At 35.5% G+C, this 14,519-nt stretch overlaps 2 protein-coding genes and 1 pseudogene across 11 annotated transcripts in view; 2 read left to right on the forward strand and 1 right to left on the reverse strand.

Moving 5' to 3' along the window:
* The window catches only part of Dach2 (dachshund family transcription factor 2), a 557,008-nt gene that overhangs the window by 217,251 nt on the left and 325,238 nt on the right, over positions 1-14,519 (forward strand). The window lies entirely within an intron of this gene.
* LOC124971387 (elongation factor 1-alpha 1-like) lies at positions 982-2,566 on the forward strand. The gene has a single exon (XM_047535150.1). It carries the CDS (start codon positions 1,044-1,046, stop codon positions 2,430-2,432), a length of 1,389 nt encoding a protein of 462 aa, XP_047391106.1. The 5' UTR covers positions 982-1,043; the 3' UTR covers positions 2,433-2,566.
* LOC124971388 (plasminogen activator inhibitor 1 RNA-binding protein-like) lies at positions 8,051-9,331 on the reverse strand (annotated as a pseudogene).

Raw genomic sequence — 14,519 nt, forward strand, 5'->3', positions numbered from 1 at the left:
CTGCCTCAATATTTGCTTGTGATATTTGAATCTAACCAAATTTATGTAACTTCAAAATGACAGTGAAGGAGGGAAAATAAAATAATTATTTTCTTTCTTTATTTCGAAATCATAGTAAAATACATATAATATGTATTATCTTAGCTATTTTTCAGTAGCATTAACTATTCACATGATCATACAGCAGTTCTCTTACTTTTCATCTTACAACATCTATGCATATGGACATCCACTGGTATGGCAACCATTAAAATCATCCTGCTCATTTTTTAAAGTCTAAAAAATTATCTACAATTATGCAATTATCAGCAATAAAGACAATTATAACTTCTCTATTTCCCAGTCAAATTTATGATTTATTCTGCCTTCGATTAAAGTTTTAAAAAATTAATTTTTTCGTTAAAAAAGCAGCTTCATTGATACATAATTCATGTGTCATAAAATTCACCCACTTAAAGTTTACAACCCCATAGTTTGTATTATGGTTGCAGAGTTTTCTAATCATTGATACAATCAATTTTAGAATATTATCATCAAACAAAAAGAACATCAAACATCATTAATATTTCTTCCCCATTTGTTTTTTCCACAGAGATTCTCCCACCCTTATTCCCTATCCTGACTTATTTATTTTCTTTCTTTATGCGTGTAAAAATTCTGGACACATTTTTAAAATAGTTCTGCTTTAGGAAGAATGATGGAATGAATCTGACATCACTTTCCTATGTACATATATGAATATACCACAGTAAACCTTAACTTCATGCATTTCCACAAGGTACTAATTTTAAAAAAACTATAGTAGCAGAAAAATCAGTAATGTAGTGGGAAGGGAATGGGGGAAAGTTGGAGGGAAAGGAAAGGGGAAGTATTGGAACTGAGCTAGAGCAAATTATATTCTATGCTTATGTAATTACATTAAAATGAACTCTAATATTATGTATAACTAAATGAAACTAATTAAAAATAAAATAAGCTTTTTCGCAACGGGTTTGCCGCCAGAACACAGGTGTCGTGAAAACCACCGCTAAATCAAAGCCAAAATGGGAAAGGAAAAGACTCATATCAACATCGTTGTCATCGGACACGTAGATTCGGGCAAGTCTACCACTACTGGTCATCTGATCTACAAATGTGGTGGGATCGACAAAAGAACCATTGAAAAATTTGAGAAGGAAGCTGCTGAGATGGGAAAGGGCTCATTCAAGTATGCCTGGGTCTTGGATAAACTGAAAGCGGAGCGTGAGCGTGGTATCACCATTGACATCTCCCTGTGGAAATTTGAGACCAGCAAGTATTATGTGACTATCATTGATGCTCCAGGACACAGAGACTTCATCAAAAATATGATTACAGGCACATCTCAGGCTGACTGTGCTGTCCTGATTGTTGCTGCTGGTGTTGGTGAATTTGAAGCTGGTATCTCCAAGAATGGGCAGACCCGTGAGCATGCCCTTCTGGCTTACACACTGGGTGTGAAACAACTAATTGTTGGTGTTAACAAAATGGATTCCACTGAGCCACCCTACAGTCAGAAGAGATACGAGGAAATCGTTAAGGAAGTCAGTACCTACATTAAGAAAATTGGCTACAACCCTGACACAGTAGCATTTGTGCCAATTTCTGGTTGGAATGGTGACAACATGTTGGAGCCAAGTGCTAATATGCCTTGGTTCAAGGGATGGAAAGTCACCCGTAAAGATGGCAGTGCCAGTGGAACCACACTGCTTGAAGCTTTAGATTGCATCCTGCCACCAACTCGTCCAACTGACAAGCCTTTGCGTCTGCCCCTCCAGGATGTCTACAAAATTGGTGGTATTGGTACTGTCCCTGTGGGCCGAGTGGAGACTGGAGTTCTCAAGCCTGGCATGGTGGTCACCTTTGCTCCAGTCAATGTCACAACTGAAGTAAAGTCTGTTGAAATGCACCATGAAGCTCTGAGTGAAGCTCTTCCTGGAGATAATGTGGGCTTCAATGTCAAGAACGTGTCTGTCAAAGATGTTCGTCGTGGCAATGTTGCTGGTGACAGCAAAAACGACCCACCAATGGAAGCAGCTGGTTTCACTGCTCAGGTGATTATCCTGAACCATCCAGGCCAAATCAGTGCTGGCTATGCCCCTGTACTGGATTGTCACACAGCTCACATTGCTTGCAAGTTTGCTGAGCTGAAAGAAAAGATTGATCGCCGTTCTGGTAAGAAGCTGGAAGATGGTCCTAAATTCTTGAAGTCTGGTGATGCTGCCATCGTTGATATGGTTCCAGGAAAGCCCATGTGTGTCGAGAGCTTCTCTGACTATCCTCCTCTGGGTCGTTTTGCTGTTCATGATATGAGGCAGACAGTTGCTGTGGGTGTCATCAAAGCAGTGGACAAGAAGGCTGCTGGAGCTGGCAAGGTCACCAAGTCTGCCCAGAAAGCTCAGAAGGCTAAATGAATATTACCCCTAACACCTGCCACCCCAGTCTTAATCAGTGGTGGAAGAACGGTCTCAGAACTGTTTGTCTCAATTGGCCATTTAAGTTTAATAGTAAAAGACTGGTTAATGATAACAATGCATCGTAAAACCTTCAGAAGGAAAGGAGAATGTTTTGTGGACCATTTGTTTTTTTTGTGTGTGTGGCAGTTTTAAGTTATTAGTTTTTAAAATCAGTACTTTTTAATGGAAACAACTTGACCAAAAATCTGTCACAGAATTTTGAGACCCATTAAAACAAAAGTTTAATGAGAAAAAAAAAAAATAAAATAAAATAATAGTTCTCCTCTATAATTTTATATGCTATGACCAACAACTCACCATTCTTTTCTCCCATCTAACAACCCTACCCTTTGGTAACCACCATTCTAACTTCTGCTTCTGACAGATCAACTTTTTCAAATTCCACGCATAAGTGAGATCATGCAATTATCTCTCTTTTGTGCCTGGCTTATTTCATTTAACATAATGTTATTTATGCTGCCAAAAATGGTAGAATTTTTTCTTTTTTATGTTGAATATTATTCCATTGTTTATATGTACCACAGTTTCCTATCCATTTTTCTATTGATGGACATTTAGGTTGATTTCACATATTTCTCTATTTTGAAAAGTGTTGCAAAAATTTGGAAAAAAAGAACTGAGGTCAACATTCTATAGTGCTACATGCATTCCAAACTTTATAACAGCACAAGTCACAATAGCCAAGCTATGGAACCAAACTAGTTGTCCTTCAAAAGATGAATGGATAAAGAAAATATGGTGTGTGTATATATATATATATATATATATATATATAGTGTGTATATATACATATATATGTATATGTATATATATATATAGTGTGTATATATACATATATATGTATATGTATATATATATACACATATATACACACACACAGTGTGATATTACTCAGCTATAAAGAAGAATGAAATTATGTCATTTGCTGATAAATGAATGGAAATGAAAAACATTATGCTAAGCGAAATAAGGCAGGCCCAGATACTCAAGGGTCGAATATTTTTTCTCATATGTAGAAAACAAGGAAAAAGTAATAAAAAGAATCTCATGAAAACAGAAGGGAGAACATTAGAGGAAAGAAAACAAGAGGAAACGAAGAGGAGATGAAAAGAGGGAATACTGGGGAATGAACTTGACTAAATTATGATATGTGCGTATATGAATATATCAGAACAAATCCCACTTTATGTGTAATTATAATATACTAATAAAAAACTAAATAAAATGGAGGCCAGTAGAGTAAAGGAAAGAAGAGGAGGAAGGAGGAGGAGAGGGAAAGGGAAGTATTGGGGAATCAGATGAAATACAATATGTGTGGATTTGTCACAACAAACCCTGCTGTTATGTGTAATTATAAAGCACTAATAAAAACATAATAAAAGTATGGGAATGCAGATAAGTCCTTGACATACAGATTACATTACTTTTGTATATATACACCGTAGTTGGATTGCTGAATCTATAGTAGTTCTACCTTTAATAGTTTGAGTAATATCCATACAGTTTTCCATAATGTCTGTATTTCCTAAGAACAGTGTATAATGTTTCCTTTTCCACATCCTTGCCAGCTATTGTTATCTTTTGTCTTTTTGATAAATAGCCATTTTAACAGAAGTGAGATTATATCTCATTATGGTTTAGATTTACATTTCTTTGATGATTATTGATGTTTAACATTTGTTAATATACATTATGGTCTTTAAAAAATTTGTTAATATACATTATTTTTTAAATGGTTATTTGGAATTTTTACCAATTTTAATAGGATTATTTGTTTTCCTGATGTTTACTTGTATTTCTCATAAATCTTGAATATTAACGCCTTGTCAAATGTAGAGTTTGCAAATATTTCTGCTATTCTGTAGCTTGTTTCTTTTCTGATTGTTTCCTCTGCTGGGTAGGAGCTTTTAATTTTTGCTGTAATCTATTGTTTGTTTTTATTTTTTTGCCTTTACATTTGATATCATATGCAAACAATCATTGAGTTGATTTTTCTGTGATGAGAGATAAAGATATAATTTCATTCTTCTGATTATGACTCTCCAGTTTTCCCAACAGTTTTTAGTTAAAAGACTGTCCTTTATCCAATGTGTATTTTGGAACTTTTGTTGAAAACTAGTTTACTGTAAATATGTTGATTTATTTCTTGGCATTCTATTCTGTTTCCGTTAGTCAATATGTCTATTTATATTTTTGCCACTACCATGATGTTTTTTAATTAATTTTTTTATATTTACAGACTGCATTTTGATTCATTGTACACAAACGGGGTACATCATTTCATTTCTATGGTTGTGCATGAAGCAGATTCATACCATTCATGTAATCATACATGTACATAGGGTAATGATGTCTGTCTCATTCCACCATTTTTAATACCCCCCCATTTACCTCTATGTAATCTAAAGTTTTGATTACTATGACTTCATAGTATATTTTTGAGGTCAGGTAGTGTGATTTTTTTCATCTTCATTCTTTTTGCTCAAGATTGATTTAGGTTTCTTTTGTGATTCTTTATGAATTTTAGAATTATTCTTCCTAGTTCTGTGTAGAATGTCATTGCTATTTTGATAGGGACTGCATTGATTCTGTAGATGTTTATAGGTTGTTTAAACATTTTAACAATATTAACAATTCCAGTCCAAAAACATGGGGTATATTTCCATTTATATGTATTTTCCTCAATTTCTTTCTTCAGTGTCTTGTAGTTTGTATTATTGAGATCTTTTATTTCCTTGGTTAATTTTATTTGTAGGTAATTAATTGTATTCTATCTGTTATAAATGGGATTATTTTCCTGATTTCTTTTTAAGATTTTTATCCATTAGCATATGAAATACTGCTTATTTTTGCATGTTGATTTGCATCTTGCTTCATTATTTATTAGTTCTAACAGGTTTTTTTTGTGGTATCTTTAGGATTTCTATATATAAGATCCTGTTGTCAGCCAACAGGGAAACATTGAATTTTTTCTCTTTCAATTTGGATAACTTTTATTTCTTCCTCTTGCCTAATTTATCTGGCTAGTACTTCAGAAATATATTAAATAATAGTGCTGAAATTGAGGAGCCTTGCTTGTTCTATATTTTAAAGGAAAAGCTTTCATTTTTCTCCATTTAGTAATATTTTAGCTGGAAATTTATCATGTATGCCCTTTATTGTGATGAGGTGCTGTCTATGACTAATATGAGAGTTTTTTTTATCATGAAGATATGTTTCTTTTCCTTAATATAATTGAAACAATCATTTTTTTTGTTAATGTAATCCATCATGTATATTGATTTCCCTATATTGATCTATCATTACATACCTGGCAAGAACCCCACTTGATCCTACTGATCTTTTTCAGTACTGGGGATCCAGCCCAGGTCTTGCACATCCAGGGAGATATTTTACCATGATCTATATATCCATCCCAGCTATTGGATAGTCTTTTTAATGTGTTGTTGAATTTGGTTTCATAGTGTGTTTTTGAGAATTTTCAAACATATATTCACCAGGAGTAGAGGTCAGCAGTGCTCATTTTGTTCTTGTTGTTTCCTTGTTTGGTTTTGATATCTGGCTAATCCTGTCCTGGTAAAATGAAATTGGAATTATTCCCTCCTCATCATTTTTTTTTTCTTTTTGAAATGGTTTCCACATAATTGATATTGTTCTATAAATGTCTGGTAGAATCAACCAGTGAAGCCAACAAGTCCTGAGCTTCTCTTTGATAGGAGATATTTATCATTGACTCAATTACTTTACTGGTTATTGGTCTGTTCAGACTTTCTATTTCTTCATAATTCAATCTTAGTATGTTGTCTATATTCATGAATTTCTCCTAGGTTATCCAATTTACCAACATGTAATTGTTCATAATAGCCTCATGACATTTTTCTGATATCAGTAGTAATATCTCCTTTTTATCTGTAATTTTATTTATTTGTGTATTCCCTTTCTCTCTCTCTCTAACTAAAGGTTTGTCAATTTTGTTTATATTTTCAAAAAAGCAATTACTTGACTAATTGATCTTTTAAACTATCTTTTTTTTCCCATCACTAAAAAACAATTACCTCTTACTAAGATGTCAAGACTAGTAGGTAGATTGATACATCTAATCCAAATAACTTTTATACTGTACAATCTTTCTTTTAGAAGTATATGTGAAAACCAATCAACTAAATAACAGACATGTTAAATTTAAGATCTCCAGTATTTTAAAAACTGGACATTACCAGAGGTAGAAAATAACTGACAATCAAATGACAGAAGTTTTAAAACTTTAAACAAAATTCCTTCCCTGTTTAATCAATAAATGTGGCAGAATAAAAAATCCTACAAAACCTGTTTATTGATCATTCTGTCCATGTGTTTTAATAAGTGGTGATGCTCCCATTCAAGGAATCCTTTAATTACCTAATTTTCTAATGAAGAGGGAAAAGATACTTATCACCTTCTCTGGAACAAATATTCATCTATTGACTTAAGACCAAATAGTAACAATGTAGGAAATTCATTAACAGTTCAGATTTTTGGTTTATATTTTATGGATGGTGCTGCTGTTCCAATCTTATAAAGTAAAGCTGTCTGCATTCCAAATTTCAAAAATTGAAAAGACTCCCATCTTACGATACTAACCAGTGCCCTTTGGTTTCTTCAGAACAAGAAAGGTTAAAAGGGTTGTTGATTACAGATGTAACATTCTTATTTGGGGACATATCACACAAATCATAGCAAGTGCCAGACACTTATTTTACAGAAGTCTAAATGTTACCTGGTAGCCAAATTAACTTATTCCATCCACCTTGTTGAAGGAGGTAGAAATCCCATACCCATAACATTTGATAGGATGTGTTTACCAACAGTAAGTAGCTTAAACAACTTCAATAAATAAGTTGTCTAGTTTGGCTTTTAAAATGGGAAAGTCACATAGTTTGAAAGTAAATATAGTTGAAATTGTGAATCAGGTATAATTTGAACCTAATGAACCATGCAGGAAGCAAGGGTTAATAAACCAATGTGCTTTGAATTTGTACAAGTACTGATATTTCTGTATATAAAGATTTAGCATATATAACAGCTATCATGAGAAGTGAAAAATGACTTTTCCCCAAAAATGAAAATATTAAAACTAAGTTAAAATACATAAAGTAATTAGTATTACACACAGCATAAAATTTGACAAATCAAAGTTTACATGTCCCAGCAGACCATGTGTGAAAATGCAAAGCAGGTATTAAAACCAATATTATGTCCAATATTTAAAACCAGTTTGTAATTGGGGGAACATCTAAATCCTTAATTAAAAAACACAAATGAAGTGAAAGCTTTAAACTGGTACACACTGTTCACACCTATATTTTAAGTTTGGAAATGCATATTTGCAAGCAGCAATACAAAAGTATTCATGAAGAATGCATAATCTCTGAAAATTATGAAAACATCCCTGCTACCAATACATTTCTAAATACAAAACTGACTACCATATTTGTTACTTCTGTGTAGCGAGAGAAGTTCATTTTCAAAGCAGATAAAATTCAGTCTTTAGGTGTGAATGGTATGAATGACAGTCCTTTTTTTTTTTTTTAAATTTCTTAGTTGTTTGGGATCCTTAAGCATGCAAAAGCTTTGAACAGGAGGGTTCACAAAGGAACCAGGGTTGTCTTATGGCATCCAGTTAAGCCAGAGCTGGGAATGCCTCTGGGTCATCCACATCAGGGGCAGAAGCACTTGACTTGTCAGTCCTGCTGCGCGGTTTGGGTGTCCACCACGCCCACGTCCACCTTGTCCTCCCCTGCCACCACGTCCTGGGCGGCCTAGATCTCCAAAATTGATCTCCAGCTGAGATGTTATATCATTTGCTGGTTTCCGGAAATGATGGTCCATAACCGAATCTTCAGCATGAGCCTCTTCGCTTTTTGATTTATGAAGAACAAATCCCTTCTTCCATTGCCCATCAGCACCTTCATTTGGTTTTCGGATGTTAAATTCTACTTTTGCTCGGTCTTTATTTTGAATGGCCTTCCATTCATCCAAAGTCATCTCTTTTGGACCCTCTTCCTTAACTTCTTCAACTTTGTTTTCCTTATTTTCAGTGTCTGCCACTGGATGTTCTTCACCTTCAGGTGTTTCCTCAGTCACATTTGATTGATCCAGGTCAGTTAATTCATCTTTGACAGTTCCCCAGTTGTGAGATCCGCTACCTCCACGTTTATCCTCATGCTTCAGGCCACTGTAATGTGGAAAAGAAGATCTATCACTTCCACTATGCCTATCAAATTCACATTTGCCACGAGAATCAAATCCATCTCCTCGACCCATTCCACGTCCTCGGCCTCCTTGACCCCTTCTAAGACCATCACGACCTCGGATGGGTCAGTCAATAATCGGTCTATCAACTGAAAATTCGCTTCCTTCACCCTTTTCTTCAAGTGGCTTTTCAAATCCTCTTTCACGAGGTGGTCGCCTTTCTGGTCTTCTATCAATTATTTTTCCTTCACCCTGAAGTTGTTCATCAGGTCTTCTTCCAACACGCCTTATTCCTTCTTTCTTAAGAGCTACGGACGGCTGCGTCTCTCTTTCTTGTCAGCCACGCCAACTTTGGGGGGCAGCGGGTTCTTATGGTCTTTCTGGGACTCTTTACGCAGCTGTTTGCCTGCCTCGTTGGAGTTGGTCTGGGCAGCGACCTGCGCTGCACTCTTGGCCCCAGGTCCCCCAACGCCGCCCCCGCCGGCTTCTTTTTTCTTGTTCTCTGCTGCCTTCAGCATCTTGAAGGGGTCTGATTCGTCGTCAAATAACTGGTCAAATCCGTTGGTGACCACGCAGCCGAAGCCTTCCTGTAGGTGTCCAGGCATGATGGTGGCTCAGCGGCGCGTTCCTCCACGGATTGCAGCGGGCCGCCTAAACTATCTTTTAAACCCTATTTTATTTATTTCTGTACTTATATTTATTATTTCTTTCCTTCTACTAATTTTGGGTTTAGTTCTTGCTTTTCTAAGTCCATGAGATTCACTGGTAGGTGGATTATTTGGATCTTTCAAATTTTATTTTTTTATGTAGGCATTCATTGCTATAAACTTCCTCTTACTAGTGCTTTTGCTGCAACCTGTAGGTTTTGGTAGGTTTTGTTTCCGGTTTTATTTTCTTTTAGGGACTTTTTAATTTTTCCTTTTGACTTAATTGATGACCCTTTGTTTATTCAAAAGCGTGTTGTTTGATCTCCATATATTTGTATAATGTCTAAAGATTTTTTGTTGCTGATTTCTAGTTTCATTCCATTGTGATCTGAAAAGACACAGGATGTAATTACCTTAAAATTTGTTATGATTAGATTTGCTTGCCAACATATGATTTATTCTAGAGAAAGTTCCATGTGCTGCTGAAAAGGTGTATTCTGCATGTGTTGGATGGAGTGTTCTGTGCCCATTAAGTTCATTTATTTGCTCTTTTGTGTAGTTTAACTTTTATGTTTCTCTGTTGATTTTTGTCTTCATGATCTGCCCATTGATGAGAGTGGGGTATTAAAATCTCCCACTATTATTTTATATTGTAGCCTCTCTCTCTCTTAGGTATATGAGTATTTGTTTAATAAAATTCGGTGCCCCAGCATTAGGTGTACATAGATTTTGAATCATCATATCATCTTGATGAATTTATCCCTTTTTATTATATAATAATCTTCTTTGTCTCTTATTACAGAGTTCATCTTAAAGTCTTAATTTTATCATATTAATATACCAACTGGTGCTTGCTTTAAGATCCCATTTTCTTAGAATATCATTTGCCATTCTTTCACTTTCAGTCTGTATGTATCTTAAATTTACATAAGTTTCTTATAGGCAGCACATTGTTGGGTCTTGTTTTTTAATCCATTCAGCTGTTTGATATCTTTCTTTATTTTATTTTATTCTTTTATTTTTTTTTTGGTACTGGGGATTGAACCCAGGGGAACTTAACCACTAAGCCACATCCCACATCCCCAGTCCTGTTTATATACTTTATTTTATTTAAAGGCAGGTTCTCACTAATTTGCTCAGGGCCTTGCTAAGTTTCTGAGGCTGACTTGGAACTCTTGGTCCTCCTGCCTCAGCCTCCTGAGCTGCAGGAATTACAGGCATAGGCCACTGCACACGGTGTTACCTTTTTTAAAAATTTATTGTTTTTTATTTTTACAGATTGCATTTTGATTCATTGTACACAAATGGAATATAACTTTTCGTTTCTATGGTTGTACACGATGTAGATTCATACAATTCATGTAATCATAGGGTAATGATGTCTGTTCCATGGTGGTATCTTTTAATGGAGATTTAGTCCATTTGCATTCATCATTATTATTGAAAGGTACAGACTTATGCTCATAAACTTCTTGATTTTCTTCTAATTTTTAAATAGTTTTTGCTTTTTCCTTCCTTTTTGTGATTTGATGGTTTACTCTATTGATAATGTTTATTTTTTTCTTATTGTCTTTTCTGTATCTATTTTTCTTCTGATATTTATACTTTTATACCGTATAATGATGACAGTTATTTTTCCTTCATTTCTGTATATAGGACTCCTATGAGCACCTTTTATAAGACTGGTCTGGTGGTCTTGAATTCCTTAAGTTTTTTGTTATCATGGAAGATCTTTTTTCTCCTTTTTTTTTTCCCCCTGAAGACTACCCTGGCTGGGTATACTAATCTTTGTTGGCAGGGATATTTTTTCCTTTTCTTTTTCTTTTAGGACATGTCATTTTATGTCTTCCCAGCCTGTAGTGTTTCTGTTCAGAAATCTGCTTAGTCTGATGGAATTTTCATTAACTGTGACTTGGTGCTTTTCTCCTGAAGATTTTAAAATTATTTCTTTTTCTTGGACTTTTGAGGTTTGACTATAATATGTTGGGATGAGGATCTTTTCAGGTCAGTTCTATTTGGGGTTTTATAAGCCTCCTCTACCTGGATGTTCATTTTTTCCCCCAAGGTTAGATATGATTTCCATGGTAATTTCACTGAGTAAAATTTCTATGCCCTTAACTTTTGTACCTTCACCTTCAGGTATTCCAGTGATACAGATGTTTGATTGTTTAGCAGTGTCTCAAAAATCTTGAATTCTTTCTTTATTCTTTTTTTCCCTCTCTGAATGTGATATTTCAAAAGACCTACAATTAAGGTCTGATTTTCTTTCTTCCACTTGATATAGTTTGTCATTGAGACATTCAACTAAATGTTTAATTTGACTTAGTGAGCTAAGTTTGGCTCTTTTTCAACATTTTCTATCTCTTTTGTGAATCTCATTCATATTCTGCATTGTCTTCCTAATTTTCCTTACCTATCTATATTTTCTTTGAACATTCAAAAATCATTCTTCTGAATTTTTATCAAGCATTTCATCAGTTTTGATATGCTGGGAATTTGTCATTGGAAAGCTTTGATATTTTGGAGGTGTCATATTACCTTCTTCATGCTTCTTGTGTTCTTATGTTGCAGTTTGCTCATCTGGTGGAATGAATATCTCTTCCACTTTTATGAGATGTCTTTCATAGTACGCAGCTTTCTTATGAAGTTGTGTCTTGGGATATCAGTTTGTTACATGATGTTGAGCTTATTTCAAGCAGGATAATATAGTGTAACCTCCTGTTTCTTTGGCTGTGATGAATGCATTTGTACATAGTGCATACTGTATTGGAGTTGGAGAAACCCACTATCTTTTTGGGTCATGCAAATGTGTGAACATTCAAGCAGGTGTGGTGTTGACAGCAGATTATGTAAGGTGGCCCATGTGTGGTTTAAGGTGTCCCATGAGTGGTTATTTCTACTCTGAGAATTTTGACCCCTATTAGATGATGTGTTTCCTCAGACACTATTGATATTGGTTCTGTTTCTTTTAAGAATCTCTGACACTGGCTGCACCAATATTGATGAGAAACCCATAACATTCATTCCCTGAGTAGACATTCTTTTGAGTCCAGGTTCTTCAGGTGGAGAAATGGTGGCAAAATCATACCACCCCCTGTGATTCTCACACCCTATCCTGACAGTAGTATATGATCTGATGAGTTGTGGGGGTAGCCAGTGATGGGACCTGTAAAGGTTTGGTGGCAGCAGTAGTTTTCATTTTCCCTCCTGCTGCTGCTGTGGGCATGCCCACCCAGGAGTGGGATATCAGACTTCTATTAGGTGTACATGCTTGGTTATGGGTTGAGAACCAGGTATTTACTTCCCCTAATTTTTTCAGTTCTAGTTCCTACCAGGGATTGAGTGGGAATGGCCTATGGCTAGAGCTGAGCAAAATTCTTCTTGGGAGGAGAGAGCTGGGATAGAACACAGTAGGCACCAGGCAAAGTTTCTCTCTGAACCTTCTTAGACTGTGCAACAGAGGATAGGGCAATGGTTGGAGCTGTGAAAGCACTGTTCAGGACTGCCTGAGTACATCCCTATGGGCTGGGGAGAAGTGGAACCACATATTTCTTCCCCATTATTGTTAGTTACAGACAAATATATGGCCCAGGGAGAGGGTGGCAGGGACCACATGGTTAACTGCCTTCAGTCCTGGCACTGGAATGAAATCACTAATGTTTTGCTATGTCTCTCGTCTCATAGGGCAGGCTCCCCCATATCCTTATTCTTGAGCACAGCACTTTCTGTTCCCCTATACTGCTATATTGCAATGCTGTCAGTGGGTTTGTGTCAGTCACTCTACTGAGCCAAGTTGGCAGACCCCTGATGATCCACTGTAGTAGAATGTCTGTGGGATCCCAGAGATGGGATAATGCAGAGTTTCCTGATGTCTAGAATAGTCAGAATTCCAGCGAGAGGTCCCTTCTCAAGATGGCTCCTGGCTATATCACCTTGGGTGTTTGCTGGAGGAAGATATGAAATATGTTTTCAAAACTAGGTACTATGCAGATGATTTATCTAATTAGACTGTATGCAAGCCTATAAAGGTTTTAAAATTTTCAAGTAGCTAAAATAGTCAATTTTTGCATGAGTGGTGATTGCTGGGAATTTATTTTTGCACCCTTACTTCTGCAGAGGGGAAACTCCTCTTCCCCCACTGTGGGGTGGGGGCCACAAGTGCCATATTTTGTTTACCTTACTATGTTGTTGTCCCAGGTCTTTGGATCTTACTTTTCCATTTTTCTCCTATTAATTTCCAGTTTCTCCCATTATAACTCACCTCAATATGCGGCTATATATCTGCTGCTTTGATTCTTCTTTGTGGAGGAGCAGGTGAATGATGGGTGCTTCCCCATGTCAACCATCTTCAACATCAATAGTTGTTTTCAACTGATAAGAGTTTAACTTTGATTGCATGACAAAAATTTCTGATTAATTTTTCACCACAGTTTGAATTTTTGATACCCAAATTCATATGTTTTTACACTGAATTCCCCTTAAATTATTTTTGATACTATTATTTTTAATAGTTTTGTGTTAACGTTCATTGTGAACATGTGTTTTTACCCACAATTACAGTTTTGGAGTATTCTGGATTCAATTGTATATTTACTTTTATCAATGGATTTTATACTCTTAGATGTTTTTGTGCTACTTATTCATGGTTTTTACTTCACTCTTTAAAAAATTTCTTTAGCATGTCTTCTAAGTCAGGTCTAGTGGTTATGAACTGTCTCAACTTTTGTTTGTCTGGATAAGTTACCATCTCTTATTTGATATTGAAAGATAGCATTGCTGGATACAGTAATTTTGATTGGCAGTTTTTTTCCTGGAGCATTTTGAAGATATAATCCCACCCTCAACTGACCTTTTAAGTCTCCAATAGAAGTCTACTACTACCTGTATTGGAACTCTCTTATTTGTTACTGGTATCTTTTCTTTTGATACTTTATGGATCCTTTCCTTGTTTGGATTTTGAAATGTTTGATTAGAATATGTCTTGGGATAGTTCTATTTGTATTGAATCTGATTTTTGACCTTTAACCTTTCTGTGCCTGATTATTAACATCTTTCTTCTGGCTTGGAATTTTTTTGCTGTTATTTCTTTGAGTAAAGTTTTACCCCTTTTTCTTTTCCTAGTACTTCTTGAATGCCAACGATGGGA

Source organism: Sciurus carolinensis, chromosome X, assembly GCF_902686445.1.
Source record: "Sciurus carolinensis chromosome X, mSciCar1.2, whole genome shotgun sequence".
Lineage (NCBI taxonomy): Eukaryota > Metazoa > Chordata > Mammalia > Rodentia > Sciuridae > Sciurus > Sciurus carolinensis.

Excerpts from the sequence above, each read along its gene's own strand:
- LOC124971387 (XM_047535150.1), top strand. The coding sequence starts at position 1,044 with ATGGGAAAGGAAAAGACTCATATCAACATCGTTGTCATCGGACACGTA.